The sequence below is a fragment of the Chlorocebus sabaeus genome, chromosome 20 (genome assembly GCF_047675955.1).
Source record: "Chlorocebus sabaeus isolate Y175 chromosome 20, mChlSab1.0.hap1, whole genome shotgun sequence".
Taxonomy (NCBI): Eukaryota; Metazoa; Chordata; class Mammalia; order Primates; family Cercopithecidae; genus Chlorocebus; species Chlorocebus sabaeus.
In genome coordinates this window covers 22819219-22837696 of record NC_132923.1, presented here as the reverse complement: position 1 = coordinate 22837696, position 18478 = coordinate 22819219, and the positions used below count along the sequence as shown (strand labels likewise).

The 18478-nt window shown below is 37.6% G+C and overlaps 1 protein-coding gene across 1 annotated transcript in view; it reads right to left on the bottom strand.

The window, feature by feature from the left end:
• Positions 1-18478, bottom strand: part of RSBN1 (round spermatid basic protein 1) — a 50640-nt gene that overhangs the window by 26088 nt on the left and 6074 nt on the right. Inside the window, exon 2 of the mRNA XM_007977505.3 lies at positions 9023-9696. Within this exon, the coding sequence (XP_007975696.2) occupies positions 9023-9696 (674 nt within the window). The remainder of the gene's footprint in view (positions 1-9022; positions 9697-18478) is intronic.

The window sequence follows — 18478 nt, the reverse complement described above, 5'->3', positions numbered from 1 at the left end:
CAATAGGAAGTTATTAAAAAAGGAACAGAGAACAAGAACCACCTCTCAAATTACAGCTGACATTAATCAACATTAAGAAGCTAGTTAAATCTACCCCTAGAAAGCAGAAAAAAACACAATGAAAAATATAATAGGAAAGATAAGAAAATTGAGGGTTGGGACATTCAGTCCTACCCCCAACCTCCAGGGAGGGGTGCTAAAGGTCAAGCTGACCACCAATGGCCACTGGCTTAATCAATCAAGCCTACGTACTGAAGGCTTCATAAAAACCCAAGAGGTTCAGAGAGCATCTGGATAGTTGAACATGTGGAAGCAGACAGGAAGATGAACAGGAATTCATACACTTGCAGGGAGGTGGCACACCCCAACTCTACGGGGAAAGAAGCTCCTGTGCTTGGGACCCTTCCAGACCACGCCCTGTGTATCTCTTCATATGGTTGTTTATTTGCACCCTTTAACATATCCATCATACTAAACCGATAAACATAAGTATTTCCCTGAGTTCTCTGAGCTACTCTAGCAAATCCACTGAACTCAAAGGGGGGATCATGGGAACCCCCAACTTGAAGCCAGTTGGTCAGAAGTTCCAGAGGCCTGGACTTGTGACTGGTGGGAAGGAGGGGTCAATTCTGGGGACTGAGCCCTCTATTTGGGATCCAAAACTGACTCTGGGTAGTGTCGGAATTGAATTGGATGACATCCAGCTGGTGTCTGCTGCAGAACTGATTGCTTGCTTGTTGTGGGGGAGAAATCTCCCACATTTGGACAAAGAAGTCTTCTGTGTTGATAGTTGTTGTTTGACAGTAGAGGAAAAGTAAGGTGTTCAAAAACGGTGATACAGTTGCCCAACGAAATACTAAATATAATGGTTAAAATTAATGTAGAGTTACGTGTATAATAATCTTCAAAAACAATGTTGAACAAAAATAGCCTGCTGAATGATACCCACAATACACTATAGTTTTAAAACACAAAGGTACAAATATTGTTTTTATGTTCATTTGGTATTAGTAAAATGTTAAAAGATAAAAGGACATGATAAGCCACAAATTCAGAATAAAGATTTACTTCTAGGGAGAAAGGAAAAGTTTATTTAAAAAAAAAAAAGGGAAAGACACTAAGCAGAAATTTGCTTAATATATTTTATACTTTTAGTTATGTGGGGAGTGGGAATGGAGAAGGGAAAGGTTGGAGGGGTAGTAACGGGTAACTGACATCAAAGATCCTAAGCTAATGGGTATAGAGTTTCTGTTTGGTATGAGGAAAAACTTGTGGTAATAGTACAACCACATATATACCCAATGCCACAGAATTATACACTTTAAAATGGTTAAAATGGTAAATTTTGTGTATATTTGACAACAGTTTTTAAAAAACCTTAGCAGGCTAAGGGATGGTATTCATAACACAAGTAGACCAATTAGCCTGACAAATTAGGCTTTGAGGAGGAGATAGAATATCTTCTCTACTGTAACAGGAGAGAATGAGGAAAAGATGTATACAGAGAAAGTTTAAATAGTATTTATGAAGAATAGGTAAGCAAGCTAACCAAAGAAACGAAGTAGGCTTCCCAGGCAATGTTGACGACCCAATGGGAAGCATTATAAAATGTTATGAAGAGACAAAGTCCCCAGTGACGACCAATCAAAACATGATTTTTTAAAATTTGCACTTTGCAGAGGTCAGATAAGATTATCTCTTAGTTTATGATGCTCTGAAATTCTAAAAAGATGCTATCTACAGGTCAAATGAAAGGAACTAGAGTAATGGTAGATGGTATGTGGTTTAAAACAGTGTTTCTTAAACCTGCCTGATCATAGGAATCAAGTCAGTCAAGGTACTTATTTCATGCCTCACTCCAGACCTCACGAACCAGAATTTCCAGAAGAGGAACCCGAGAGTCTAATGTATATTTGAACTAGCAACCCCAAATTATTCTTAGGATCTGGCAAGTTTGGGAAACTCTGGCCTGGAAATAGCACCTGAAAGCAAAGAACAAGTTGAATTCTACCTCTTCCCAGAGTTTATGTACTGGAGCACAGTGGAGGAAGAAACAGTATTGGGAGGACTGGAGGGAGGTACGTACGAGACCAAAGAACAGAAAAAACTAAAGCTGCCATGGAAGCAGGAGACATAACACCAACAGGAAAAATGCAGCCTTCAGTAAAACTCAGAAGGCAAAGTGGGGAGGGGAGAAGGATGTGGCATCAAAGAGAAATACGCCTATTAAAAAAAAATAGTAGTTAGTTTTGCATAAAAATTTAACATATTTATAGTATCTATAAAATGTTAAACAATTATCTTTGAATATATACATATGCTGTCAATACATATGTAGTGTTTAAATTAGAAACTCAACTTCACAGCTATCCTGTAAGAATTTCTGAATTAAGTAAGCTCAACTGTGTCCCCAACACATACAGGTTCTCCTACAAAGGACAATTATAAATCTGTTAATAACTCAGGAGAACACCAAGCTAAAAAAGCACTATGTGGAAAACCCTGTGTACAGGGGTTTGAGAGGGGGTGTGGATTATTCCACAGAACTCATGTTTCAGGAAGAAGCCTATTCAAGCTGACTTTTTAAAACACAGAAAGGAAAAAGCTAGCCAGCAATCTTCCTAACCTTGTGACTTGCGAATAGAAAAGCCTTCCTACTTTAAAATATATAGTGAAAAAACAGTGTCAGTGGGTCAAAGTGAGTACTTAAAATGAGAAAAAAAAAGAATCAAGCCTACCATTTTTATTTATGCCATTTTATTTTATAAAACCTGCTACTTAAAATGTTTATTTCTCCTTTTCTATAACACACTAATGTATACAGTTCCTTAAGGGTTGCTCAGTTATTCTCCAAGCTATATACTACTCTACCAGTTCTACTCTTCATTAGTACTACCAATTCATTATAAAATGTTAATCAAAGATCAGAGTGCATATAACTAGCCCATATAAGGCCTTGTCCCAACACACAATGAGGGAATAACACTTTTTGTTTCTCTCTGGAACCGCAGACACTAAAATTGTACACACCAATGCTACAGAATATTATCATTTTATAGACTAATAAAAGTAACATAAGAAATAAAACTACCTAAAGTTAAAAAGCTTTTATTCTCAGTGAAACCTCAAAATTATATATGCAAATTTTTGAAAAAGATACTTAAAACATGCAGATTTGCCAATCTCCCCTCCCCATCAGCAAACACATAACACACACTTCTCTCTATGTACATCCTTTAATTACTTAGTTGCCAGAAGATCTCAGATGGTGACATTGAAAACAATTCCCTTTTAACTTCACTGTATTTTTAGTGTTTGTTATTATTTGCGTAATTTATGTATAGATTTTGAGACCTATATGGCCTTGGTGGTCCATTTACTAGCAACATCATCATCACCAGAAAATGCAGACTAAAAGCAGGGTTAATGGCTCACACCTGTAATCCGAACACGCTAGAAGGCCAAAGCAGGAGAATCCGTTGAGGCCAGGAGTTTAAGACTAGCCTAGACGACATAGTGAGACTGGCTCTATAAAAAAATTTAAAAATTAGCCAATTGCAGTAGTATGCACCCATAGTCCTAGCTACTCTACTCAGGAGGCTGAGGCACTGGAAATAGCACCTGAAAGCAAAGAACAAGTTGAGATCCACCACTTCCCGAAGTTTATGTACTGGGGCACAGTGGAGTAAGAAACAGTAGAAAGACTACTAGAGCCTAGGATTTCAAGGCATCAGTGAGCCATGATCACACGTCATGATCGCACTTCAGCCTGGGCCACAGAGCAAGACCCCATCAAAGAAAGGAGAAAGAAAGGAAGGGAAGGGAAGGGAAGAGAGGAGAAGGGGAAGGGGAAGCGGAAGCAGAAGGGAAGAAGGAAGGAAACTCAACTTTATAAAGTTATCCTGTATCAACTGCTGAGAGTTAAGTAATCAAACAAGGATCAGCTTACTGTTTCAATGGACATATAAATTTTTCTGCTCTGGTGTTAGAACATTTGAGTTTTCTAGAATATTAAAAGAAAACCCTATATGTGGATCCTAGCTTTAGCCACCACAATAATTTAAAAATATAAAACTAACAGAAGTTTTCATTCTTCTTACACAAAACCTACATTTTACTTTCTCCTGCTTAGAGGAGCTGAGTTCTAAAGCTTCTCAAATTTTAATGTGCATTCGAATCACCTTTTAAAAATGCAGATTCCAATTCAGAAAATCTGGGTAAGAGCCCAGTCTACATTCCTAGCAAGCTCCTTGGTGATGCCAAATTCATACATAGAGCAGACTTTTAGTAGCAAGGTCCTAAAGAAAAGATGTAATTTACAATAGTATTTAGCTATCAATGGTTTGCAAAGCACTAATCTTGATAACGTCTCCAATTCAATTCCTAACTGATAAACCTACCACTTTCCCATCCTTACTTTCTGGATCTTTCATATGGATGAAATAAACACTTCATTCCTAAAATGTAGAAAACTTCTAGTCTTTCTTCTGCCTGTCCTTCTTTTTGGTCTCTTCCCATGTTCATCATACTTGTGGGTGCATCACAAGATTATACCCTTAGTTTCAATTCCTTTCCAGTGTTATCGCTGGTTCCATCTTCTGCACCTCTGCATCTCCTGCATTAATGGGTTCAACTTCTGCATCTCCAACCTAGACAAATCTCTCAAACTTGGATCCATACATTCAATTCCTAAGAGTTCTTTCTTTTTCTTTTTTTCTTTTTTGAGACTTGTTCTGTCGCCCAGGCTAGAGTGAGTGGCACGATCCTGGCTCACTGCAACCTCTGCCTCCCGGGTTCAAGCCAGCCTCCCAAGCAGCTGGGATTACAGGCATCCGCCACCATGTCCAGCTAATTTTTGAATTTTTAGTAGAGATGGGGTTTCACCACTTTGACCAGGCTGGTCTCAAAACTCCTGATCTCAAGCAATCCGTTCACCTCAGCCTCCCAAACTGCTGAGATTATAGGTGTGAGACACCATGCCCAGTCTCCTAATGGTTATTGCTAACCATATATTCCCACAGGTACCTTCAACTCAAGATACCTCAAACTGAACTCATCAACACCCTCTGGGCCCTAGAAACTAACTTTTTCAACCCTGTATTGGCTTTGACCAGTATCACCATCCACCCATTTGTCCAAACCACATCTGAAGACTATCCCTCTCTCTCACCAAGACTAGTTAAATCTCAACCTTCTAATTATTTCTCAAATTTCTTTCTTTTCTCTCTAATGTCAGTACCAGTTTGGACATGGAGCATTTATGATCTGGTTACTATCACAACTAACTGGTATTCTTGCTTCCAATCTCATATCCTGCACCACCAATTCCATCCTCCACACTATCATGTAATCTTGCAAACAAATGAATAGCAAGCATTTCCCTATTAAAATTCACCAATGGCCGGGCGCGGTGGCTCACGCCTGTAATCCCAGCACTTTGGGAGGCCGAGACAGGCGGATCACGAGGTCAGGAGATCAAGACCATCGTGGCTAACACAGTGAAACCCCGTCTCTACTAAAAATACAAAAAAATAGCCGGGTGCGGGGGCGGGCGCCTGTAGTTCCAGCTACACGGGAGGCTGAGGCAGGAGAATGGTGTGAACCCGGGAGGCGGAGCTTGCAGTGAGCTGAGATCCGGCCACTGCACTCCAACCTGGGCGACAGAGCGAGACTCCGTCTCAAAAAATATATATAAATAAATAAAAAAATAAAATTCACCAATGATTCCCAATTATCTTTAGGAAAAAGTACTAACTTTTTAAAAGCATGTCATATAAGGCTCTTCATAATCCTAATCATGTCTCTCTCTCTCTGGTCTCAACTCCTTCCAACCCTTAACAGTTAGTGCATACTCTTGCCATGTCAACCTATTTGTAGCTCTCTCTAAGTGCCACATTCTTAAATGCCTCTGTGTATTTGCATAGGCTGTTATTCACTTAAAATGTTCTTACCAAGTTAAGTATTAACATGCTTTCAAGATTTTACTCGAGCATCACATGGCTTAACATGCCTTTCTAATTACCTCAAGTCTGCATTAGGTAACACCACAGACAGTGCTCCCTCTATTATAGGGTTTGCCCTATGCATACCTCTACTCAAATAGTACTCTGTATTATAATTGCTGGTTTACTCATCTCCCCCACTAGACTGAGCTCATCAATTAGTCCTTTTAAGAACACAGTGCCCTAGGCCGGGAGCAGTGGCTCATGCCTGTAATCTCAGCACTTTGGGAGGCCGAGACGGGCGGATCACGAGGTCAGGAGATCGAGACTATCCCGGCTAATACGGTGAAACCCCATCTCTACTAAAAATATATAAAAATTAGCCGGACATGGTGGCGGGCGCCTGTAGTCCCAGCTACTTGAGAGGCTGAGGCAGGAGAATGGCGTGAACCTGGGAGGCGGAGCTTGCAGTGAGCTGAGATGGCGCCACTGCACTCCAGCCTGGGCGACAGAGCAAGACTCTGTCTCAAAAAAAAAGAAAAGAACACAGTGCCCAGTACATGGTAGGTTCTCAGCAAGTGCTTGCTGAATAAACTATCTTGAAATATAGTCACAAATAATTATTATGGCTACACATTTAAACTATAAATAACTTCCAATAACTCTGTCTCTAAAGCAATAAAAAATTTACTTGACTTTATTTCTAGGTTTAACAGAACTTCACAAAATGTCAAAAGACTTCATGTAAGTCCAAACTACCCTAGGTATTTGTTAAATTCCCAACGATCTAAAGGGATTTGTTAAAAATATTAGAAACAAAGCCTTTTGCATGCTGTGGAGATACTTTAATTTCAATGACCACAGTGTTAGACAAATAAAAGCACTAATCTCTTCTCCATGGTAAAATGATGTGAACATTGTTCAGGTGGCCTGGGTTTACATCTGGACTCTTCTACTTACTAGCTATATGACCTTGGCTAACAAACAATGAACATCTCCCAGGCTCAGTTTCTTCCATGGGAAACAGAGATAAAATTGCTTACCTACCTACCCAGTGGGTTGTTTCAAATATTCAGATATGAATGTGAAAGCATTTCTACAAATCATGAAGTGCTAAATACATTTGAACTATTGTGTTAACTTCTATCCCAACATCTGCTAAAGTTGCAAACTTAAAAGTTTAGTGGGCTAATCAAACCTCCCATATCCACACCATACTCTTCTCTAATGACTGAAAATTTATAAATCAAATTAAGTTTCAGGACCACAAGAGCACAGGACTCATTCAACAGTCCTCAATATTCTTATGTGGTTGAAGTGTTTAATATGTAATCTAATAATAATCTGATATGTTCTTAAAAAGTGGTTATTTTTTAAATCTCATAGTAAATATCAAGGTAAGTTGTTGGTACAGTCATTTAAATTTCAGCTCCATTTTAAAAAATTAATTGGAGGACAAAAATCAGCAGGGAATATTTCAAGATATTTTCTTTTATTAACTATTTAGATTGGATACTGTCTGTTGATATACAAATTTGATCCACTTTAACTAATAGGAATGTTAAAAACTCACCCTTACAAAACTGGGACAATTTTCCCCCAAATTTCTGGCTTATTTCTCAGAAATGCTTGTTGGTCTATCAAAAGAGAAAATTTGCTGCATTTTTCTAAACTAAAAAAATGATACAGCATGTTGACTCTGCTCTCAGCGATATCTTTCCTTGTTAAATAGGGAACTTATGGGGATTATGGACTATATTGGGAGAAATGTTTTCGGTCTCATCTGCAATATTTATAAAAATAGAATTCCTTGACCTTCAAAGGGCAAAACTTAAAAAAAAAAAAAAAAAAGGAAAATGAAAAAAGAAATCTACTACAAAAGTCAGCACTTCGGTACCTGGTTGTGGTAACAAGGCCAAAATCCAAGACGAAGCCCTTTATTGCACATGGTGTTCCAACATCGTGGGCAGCCCCATCTTGCGACCTCTCCACATTGGCTGCTCCTGCTCTCTCTACTGCAGAGAGAACTTCAATTAGAGAAATTCTGAAGCTCATAAATCTAAACTGGATACTCCCCTCATTGGAGGCAAAGATGGTAAGACTCACTAAAAAGATTCAAGTTAGAGGAGGTTATAAATAAATCTAAGTGGCTTGAAACCACTATAATTCAGGCAGCTGAGAGTCTTATTATGGCAACAATCTATTTACCTAAAAAAAAAAAAAAAATCTTAAGGGAAAAGAATGGCAGCAAATTACTAGACAACCTGAAAAAATAGAACGTACAATCATAAAAGTTTAAAAAGTGAGTCTCCACTAAAGTTGAATTTATAATACATACTGCACAAACTTATAGCTGACCATTCATATTCAATTCTTATGAGAAAAGCAAGTAAGAAAAAAAACTAGGACATATTATTAACTTCTTATGCCCTAAAATAACTTCACTGAAAAAAATGTTTGGTTAAAACCACTGGTTGAGAAGCAGACATTTCCCTGCTGACTTAAGCCTAGCTGCCCAAGCAAGGCTTCAAAACATGTCTTCACCTACAACAATGCATAGGCAGAAGGAGCAGAGGCTATGGCGGTCTTCCTAATGACACTTCCAAGTCACATAACTGGGGTATATTTCTGGGATGGACTGCCAACAAGTTACTGAAAGAGATATAAAAACTCCAAAAACCTGGCAAATAAACAGGCCCATGCCCTCATGTGTTTCATTATGATATAAAAGCAAACCTTAACTAAAGTTATTCTGAGACTACCAGATCTCAGTCACATCCTCCATACTAACATTACCTGATTTGTGAAAGACCAGTTAAGTTTTCAAGCTAGTTTTCCATAAAGTTTGTAATGATACATAACATTAGTATAAAGCATTCCTTCCAGTAAATAAGAAGTCCCACCCCAAAGAACTCAGTAACTAAGATTTTTCAATGAAAGGAAGAGACAAACAATTTGAAGCACCTTTATTACCATAAATTTGCTACCAAAAATGTGCTGGTACGTGCTGTGCAACAGAATGAGGTTAATTCTGTTTAGAAATGTATTTACTAAATAATTTTTAACAACGTTTATCTTACCTGAGTGTGAAAATTTGAAATGGTGGTTGTTTCAATATCTTTCTTGCCCAGAATTTCCATTTTCACTGGAGTGTTGGGGAAATTAAAAGCAAAGTAGTCCAAGAAGTCTGGGAGATAAGCAGCCGCTCCATGCACTATTGCTAAAGCATAGTAAGCAGCATTTTTCTCATTTTCACTGAATGTCAAAGCAAGAAACTCCTCAGAAAATCTCTCCATCTCCATTGGAGACAAAAATGAGAGTTCATCCATGTAAGCATGAAGGACAAGAGCACCACCATTGGACTGGTGTTCCTCATGAATGAAGTTGCTAAATTTAGTACCTGTTTTTAAGAAATTTCTACGAATAGAATGTTCCTGGTGAGTCATAAAAGGTGTCTGTACTCCCTGGGGTACCCGATATTCTTGCATGCCCAAATTTAATCGGCACAGCTGTTCATCTTTCAGATACCTGAAGGACTCCTTATTAAGTCCTGAAGTGCTATTTATTTGTCCTTGGGTGAGAATTTCTTTACTGATGCGGGTCAGGCCAGCACAGACGGTTTGTACTTCCTTATTGTACATTTTAAGGCGTCTTCCTCGCATGTCTTCTCGGTGTTTCTTTTTCTTTTTCTTCTTTATTTTCTTCAAGACAAAATCATCGGCTCTCTGGGTTTTACCATTTTCATCTGGTGTTTCTGGCCACAATAATTAAAAAGAAGTTAGTTGCTAGGACTAGTGTCAACATACAAGCTTCTTAAGGTACTTGATCTCATTAAATAGCCTATCCTCAATTTCTCTGAATTTGCTATTACAACTTACGTGGTTAGAAAACAAATGAGACAGAGATCTTAAAATATAATAATATTCTGGATTGAAGAAAAGATTAAAAGAACTGAAGGTATCCATTTTTCAAAGCAGCATTACTGACAATGGAGAAAAATCAGAAATAATTCACGCATCCAAAAAACAGAGAATGGTTAAATAAATCATGATATAGCAATGGTATGAAATATTATATGATAGCTAAATATGACGATTCTGAAATCTATGTTAACAACATAGATCCTTTTGTTCAGTTACCATCATAAAATTTAAATTTAAGCTGGGCGTATTTTGCTATCGGCCTATGAATTACTATGATACATACAGGCAAATCAAACAAAGGCAAAGTAAGCTGTGGGATATCATTTTTTCCTATCAAGTTGGCAAAGTTTGTGGTTTCTGGTCATTCTCAACTACTGTTGCTGGAAGTAGTAAGTTGCTACTAAACTGGTACAACTTTCTGAAAGGCAATTTCATAATACGTGTCAAAAGTCTTAAAAAATATTTCTAATCCTCAGACTCAGAAATGCCACTTTCAAGTAAAAGTTACGTAAGAAAATAATTGAAGATCATATAAAGATATTCATGACAGTATTATTTAAAACAACACAACAGGGAATGCCCTAAATGTCTAATAACAGAGGACTGATTAACCTCTGGTAGTTACATATTATAAAATACTACCCAGCCATTATAAATTATATCACAGATGGTTGGGCGCGGTGGCTCACACCTGTAATCCCAGCACTTTGGGAGGCCGAGGTGGGCAAATCACGAGGTCAGGAGATCGAGACTGTCCTGGCTAACATGGTAAAACCCCGTCTCTACTAAAAATACAAAAAATTAGCCAAGCATGGTGGCGGGCGCCTGTAGTCCCAGCTACTTGGGAGGCTGAGGCAGGAGAATGGCGTGAACTCGGGGGGTGGAGCTTGCAGTGAGCTGAGATCATGCCACTGCACTCCAGCCTGGGAGACAGAGCAAGACTCCGTCTCAAAATAAATAAATAAATAAATAAATAAATAAATAAATAAATAAAATTATAGATGAAAAACTGACATAAAAATTAGAAAGTTACAAAATGCTTAGACTGTCATTCTTTCAGAAAGCCTTTTCTTCCCCACCCAATCTGGATAGCTACTCCTGCTACGTGTTCCCTTAGCTTTGCATCCCCATTTCAGCACTTATACTCTGTGTTATTAACACTTCATTTTCCACCCTCCCCTAGACTGTCAGCAATCTAAGTTTAGGGATGTATATCTTACCTCCCTTTCCTGAACACTTAACACATGTACATTCTGATCCCATGTTTATATAAACATTCATTCATCCAAACATTTAAGTACCTACCAAGTGCTTAGGTATACTTCTGAGCACTAGGACCATAGTGCTGACTAGGACATACACAATCCCCAATCTCTTGGATCTTTTTCTCCCTGCTTTTTGAGGAGTATGGAGTCCCACTATGTTGCCCAGGCAGGTATCAAACTCCTGGGCTCAAGCTATACTCCTGCCTCTACCTCCCCAAGTGCTGGGATTACAGGTGTCAGCCATGGTGCCTGGCATCTCTTGGATCTTAAGATCTAATTGTACAAGAAAAAGAAAGTACCAGGTAGTGATAAGTGGGATGCATTAAGTTTGAGGGAAGCTCTTTTGGGGGGGTAAAATTGAGAGTGATTCCTAAAGAATAAGACAAGCCAGGCATGTAAAGGTCTAGGAGAAAATATTCCCAGAAAGAAGAAAAGGACCTAAAGCGATGAAAAAGTCTGATCTATAGATGCTTTATACACACACACAAACACACACGCACAGAGAAAAATATCTGGAGAAATATATACCAAGTTATTAACAGTAGTTATCTATTGGTGGTAGAATTCTAAATGCCTAGCTTCTTTTCTGCTTATCTGTATTTTCTAATTTTCTACAATAAACGTATTACTTTTATAATTTAAAAACTTATTTTTAATTTTTAAAGGATTATCATGGATTAACAAGCCCAAGATGGAATGACATCTTTTGTTTACCAGTTGGAAAACATACCTAGCAGGAAACTTTCAGGATGAAATACCAGGTACAGTCCTGACCAACCCTCAAGTTTGGTCTAGTATTTACTGTATAGAATTTACCCACCAAACAATCATTTTTTCTAACATAATTGAAGTAATTTGGAGTTTTAAGACAAATATTCCAATTAATCCTATTATTACATCTAGAAGAATAAGTTCAACAAATTTTAGAGTTAAGAATTTACTTGGTACAATACGTAAATATATAACAGTTCCAGTACTCTATATAAAATCACTTCGAGTCAATTAGTTATTACAAGGCTTATAAAACCTTCTACATAAAATACTTAAAAAACCAAGTCAAAGACTTTCCAATGCCAAATAACTTTCATTGTATTTAATATTTCCTTCTAAGAACAATAAAATGAAAACCCTTTATTTGCAAATATCACTTGTAATTAAACTGTGACTAGATACCAAAATTTACATATAATCAAAATACTGTTAACCTGGCAAGAGAAAAAGTCATCTTTTATTCTATATACAACTAAATATTTGAGATATTTGAGAATTAAACACTTAGTAATAGTCACTTATACTTCTTACCACATAAAATTAATCTAAATACTTTCCCCAATATCAAATCAGTAATTTAGTCAATTCTCCCAAGCAACTAAATGTTAATGGTTATATAAACCATTCAATATAAAGGTTAGACCAATTTAAAAATAGTCATCTAATTACCCTCTGCTATTAATGTTTTAGAATTTCACAGGAAAACAAGAAAATATCTCCAAATAGATATTGTTATTTTAAGCTTCGAAAGAGGTACTTGGTATGCAGAAAATGAATTGCGACCTAGATGTGCCACTAAAATTAGCACCAAGAAGGAACTGCACTGATTGTAACACATTTTCTATATTACTATCAACTTTCCAGTGGTATTTATAACATGGCCAAGTCTCTGTGGCTTTCACTTATACGGGTTTCACAAAAGTCACTTATATGAAAATCATTCAATTAGTCCAATATGGCCCATCTCAAAAAAAAAACAAAAACAAAAACAACAAAAAAAGAGAAAACCACTGTATAAAGAAAAAAACCTTACATTGTAATCTCATAAATCAACATGATAAAAATTTTAAATATGAAGTAAATCTCAAGCTATCTTCTCACTAATCCTGTTTTTCTTTTTTTTTTTTTTTTTTTTGAGACGGAGTCCCACTCTGTTGCCCAGGGTGGAGTGCAGTGGCGTGATCTTGGCTCACTCCAGCTTCTGCCTCCTGGGTTCCAGAGAGTCCCCTGCCTCAGCCTTCCAAGTAGCTGGGATTACAGGCATGTAACACCACATCCAGCTAATTTTTTGTATTTTCAGTAGAGACAGGGTTTCACCATGTTGGTCAGGCCGGTCTCAAACTCCTGACCTCAAGTGATCCACCTGCCTCAGCCTCCCAAAGTGCTGGGATTACAGGTGTGAGCCACCGCACCCGGCCCCAGCTTTTGACTTTTATCTATCTAACTTAGGCTAAGATACAGAAAGCGTGACCTTTTTACAGAGAAATTTAAGACTACCCATTTCATACTGGCTAACAAATCTCCATAAGGAAACAAAATTTATTACTGAATTATCAAGGTGGCAACTAACTGAGAATGGCATATGTATACAAAAGTTATTAAAGGTTATTATCAAACGCTGGCCACTGTTGTTTTATGAGAAAAATAACAATTGTCCTGCCTTGAATTAAAAACGTTATTTGAAAGTCAATGTCCAAAGTTTTCACAACCTTTCTATTTCTGATTTTAGCTTTCCAACAGAGAATCTATTCAGCACATTTTTAGTATTTCCCCATAGTATAAAAGCTAAAATTTATTGACTACAGTTCTTTATAGAAAAAGAGCCAACCTACGCTACACCTGTGACTTAGAAAAGCTTTCACATATCCAACTGTGTGATTAAATATAAAGAGAAATACATAATTCTACAGAGGAAGATACAAACATTCACTTAAGAAACAAATTGCTGGCTGTCCTTAAAAAGGTCATTATCAATACATGACATTATTAATAAGATCCTCATATGTGCTAATACTTCCAATATTATCAATTATTGTCATCTAATTTCACACTACTGAAAGTTTTCATTAATGCAAAAAATAGCTTTCCACATTATTAAGTTCTCCATTTTTTTTTTTACTCTTGCCCAGGCCGGAGGGCAGTGGCACAATCTCGGCTCACTGCAACCTCTGCCTCTCGAGTTCAAGCGATTCTCCCACCTCAGCCTTCCAAGTAGCTAGGACTACAGGTGCACATCACCATGCCCAGCTAATTCTTGTACTTTTTGGTAGAGACAGGGTTTCACTATGTTGGCCAGGCTGGTCTCAAACTCCCGACCTCAAGTGATCTATCCGCCTTGGCCTCCCAAAGTGCTGGGATTACAGGCATGAGTCACCATGCCCGGCCTACAAAACGTAAGGTCTTAACAGCAATTCTTACACTCGAATTATGACTTAGAACTGGAAAAACAAAAACAAAGGTAGTATCTTCAATTCCTAAAAATCATAGTAGATGAGCAAAAGCAAAACAAGTGTAATTGCTTACATCTTATTACTCATGATTTTTTAAAGGACTAAAGTTGTTTTCTGAAAACAAATTATTTTCAGTCTTCTTGAGAGTTCTTCCAGTTCTATATAAATACCTGACTAAAAAGGAAAAACAAACAACTACTCATTTTGAAAGCCAAACATTTTGAATCATTGTACGTTTTTAACACTGCCTTACTTTACCCACCATCTCTCTATATCATGGTGTTTTAAGAGCACTGCCTAGGTTTAAATCCCTGTTCTGTAAGTACAACTTTCTAGTATACTTTCTAGAAGTATAACTTTTTTTCCCTAAGCCTTTACTTTTTTTTTTTTTTAGAGCAGTTTCTGGTTCCTAGAACTATAACCACAATGGCTCCCACAAATGCATAGTCTGTCTCCCTGATTATCATCACCCCCAGGCAGAGTGGAATATTTGTTACAACTGATGAGTCTACACTGACACATCATTATCCGCCCACAGTCCATGCTTTACATTCAGGCGCACTCTCGGTGTTGTACATTCTGTGGGTTTGGATAAATGTATGACATGTATCCACTGTTAATTAAGTAGCATAAAGAGCAGTTTCACTGTCCTATAAAATGCTCTGTGCTCTGCCTATTCATGCATCCCTCTCCAAAACCCCTACCAACCACTGATCTTTTAACATTCTTGATAGTTTTTTGCCTTTTCCAGAGTGTCATATAATTGGAATCATAAAATGTACAGCCTTTTCAGAATGGTTTCTTTTCACTTACTAATATGCATTTAAGGTTCCTCCATGTCTTTTCATGATTTGATAGTTCATTTCTCTTTAGCACTGAATAATATTCTACTGTCTGAATGTACCACAGTTTATCCATTTACCTACTGAAGGACATTTTGATTGCTTCCAAGTTTTGGCAATTATGAATAAACCTATTATAAACAGCTATCTACAGGTTTTTGTGTGGACATAAATTTTCAACTCCTGGATAAATTTCAAAGAGTATGACTGCTGGATCGTACAATATGTTTAGTTTTGTTAAGAAACTGCCAAACTGTCTTCCAAACTGGCTATATCATTTTGTATTCACAAAAATAATGAATGAGATGGCATATCTTTTTGCAAGTTAATTGCTTTGCACTGCTTCTCATTGGTAAAATTGGAGGAAAGAATGGTATCTCATCATAAAATTCATGTACAAAGTAAATGAAAAATGCATGTGAAGTACTTATAATAGTCCTAGAACATAATAAATACTCAATACATCTTAACTACTATTATTGCCAAAAACAGTTGAATTCTAGAGGCCATAGAGTGTACTATTTAAGATAAGAACAGGAGGTGTACAGTTAGATAGACCTAAGTCAATGTCCCAGCTCTATTGTTTACTAAGTTCTCTGGGTAAGCTCATAAATCTCTTTAAACCTCAATTTTCTCACCTTAAAATGTTATCATAGGCCAGATGCAGTGCCTCATGCCTGTAATCCCAGCACTTTGGGAGACTGAGGCAGGAAGATTGCTAGAGTCCAGGAATTCAAGACCAGCCTGAGCAACACAGCAGGACCCCATCTTTACAAAAATAAAAAATAAAAAAAATTAGCTGGGCTTGGCGGTGCATGCCTGTAGTCCTAGCTGCAGTAGTGAGCTAGGCTTAGCTACAGGCTGAGGTGGGGGGATCACTTGAGCCCAGGAGTTCGAGGTTACAATGAGCTATAATCACTTCACTACACTCCCGCCTGGGCAACCCTGTCTCAGAGAAAAAAATATATATATTAATTCTAGAGTCTATCTCACAGAGTTATTTTAAGGATTAAATGAGACAATGACTATAATAGGCCCTCATCACAATATTTGACACACAGTAAGTCTCTTATCATCTTGATCATCAAGAGAAACACATAAGAAAGATCTCTGAAAGACGAAAGAAAACTTATCTGCCAAGTGTATAATAGGGACCATATATGTTATCTCATTTTAATCCTCAAACCAATTAAGTATGGAGAAAGAAACAGAGCCTGAAACCAGATATGTAATTTATATTAGATCACAAAGCTAGTAGACAACAGCCAAGATTCAAACTTCTCACCTATCTGACTCGAAAACAAACTCTTCTAACATACTGCACACTACACTCTCTTCCTTTCCGCCTCCACTATCAGACATCTCCCTGCAACACTCCCATTAGATGATTAACTAAGATTATCTGGTTACAATTAATGGACCTGAGGTAGCTTGGAAGAAAGGGAGTATTACTTCAACAAATATCTTACTTAGTACCCATTCCAAAATTTTTCGTATCCTTAAAGGTGTTTCTGCCTCTCTCAGGGTGAGCAGGGAAAAATATTAGTCCCTACAGTTGTTGTTCTGATAAATAAGATTATCTGTTTATTTCAATTCCCTTATAATCCCAATAATTTTCCATTTCTAACATCAAAAAGAAGTGCTCCTGGACTTAAAACCCCAGGTTTTTGACATAAGAGAAAATTTCCATTAAATGTCTGGCTCAGGAACACTTACACTCTGTGATAGCAGTTAGGCAAGTGGTCAAGAGTAAAAAACAAAAAAAAAGAGAGAGAAAGGAATGATGACTCACAAGAACATACATATGAGCAATCCAGTCATGTAGTGATATTGGAGAAGACAGCCTATGGGGGCTGTCCTTCCTTTCCTTTTCAACAAAATATTAAAATCATGAATTTACTAAGAATAATTAAAAAGAAGCATTACTTCTTTTGATGGTTTTTTAAGGAAGTATGTTTGTCCTATTTTTTTTTTTTTTTTGAAACGGAGTCTCACTCTGTCGCCTGGGCTGGAACGCAAGTGGCGCAATCTCAGCTCACTGCAACCTCCCCCTCCCGGGTTCAAGTGATTCTCCTGCCTCAGCCTCCCAAGTAGCTGGGATTACAGGCGCCCACCACTACGCCCAGCTAATTTTTTGTATTTTTCGTAGAGACAGGGTTTTACCATGTTGGCCAGGCTGGTGTCAAGCTCCTCACCTCATGATTTGCCCACCTTGGCCTGAGATTACAGGTGTGAGCCACCACGCCCAGCCTGTCCTATGTTTTTATGAGCAATAAGAGGGACAGAAAATAATTAAGATTTCAAAACACATAGGTAACTGCCAGTTTAGTTAGACTCAAGTCTACTGCCTATATGAAATAAAAACATTTAAATATCTCTTTGTTAAATAATCAACCCCAGTGTGCATAGCAGAAAGAGAGGTCAACTGGGCCATGAGTGAAAAAAACTGAGTTCTGTATTCAGCTCTATCACTAACTAAAAAATTTTAAGCATTTCACTTTACCTCTCTGAAAATCACTTTACTTTCTGTTTTGAAGATGAGCAAGTTTACCCTAGCATTTACAGATTAAATTTTTGTTTCAACTGTTTATGAACAACTCCAAATATTTGAGATTGTAATAGTTCGTAATTAGTCTCCACATGAACTCCGATTAAATACTGTTGAACTGCTGTGCAGGAAGGAAGTTCCTACGTGAACTCAAGGGTGGCAAACTTCTCTAAAGAGTCAAACAGCAGGCTTTGCAGGTCTTATGGTCTCTGTCTCAATTACTGTATTCTGCTACTGTTAGTGCAAAAACTACTATAGACAATATAGATGAATGAACAGAGCTATATTCCAATAAAGCTTTATTTCTGGACACAGTTTAAATTTCATAAGATTTCCATGTGCTACAAGGTCGTTCCAACTATTTTAAATTGTAAAAACCATTGTTAGGCCAGGCACAGTGGCTCATGCCTGTAATCCCAGCACTTGTGGGAGGCACATCACCTGACGTCAGGAGTTTGGGACCAGCATGGCCAACATGGTGAAACCCCATCTCTACCAAAAGTACAAAATTAGCTGGGCATGGTGGTGGGCGCCTGTAATCCCAGCTACTCAGGAGGCTGAGGCATGAGAATCCCATGAACCCAGCAGGTGGAGGTTGTACTGAGCTGAGATCGCACCACTGCACTCCAGCCTGGCACAGAGCGAGACTCTGTCTCAAAAAAAAAAACCAAAAAACAAAAACCAAAAAAAAAAAAATTGTTACATTACAGATTGTACTGATTTTTGAAAAAAGTGCA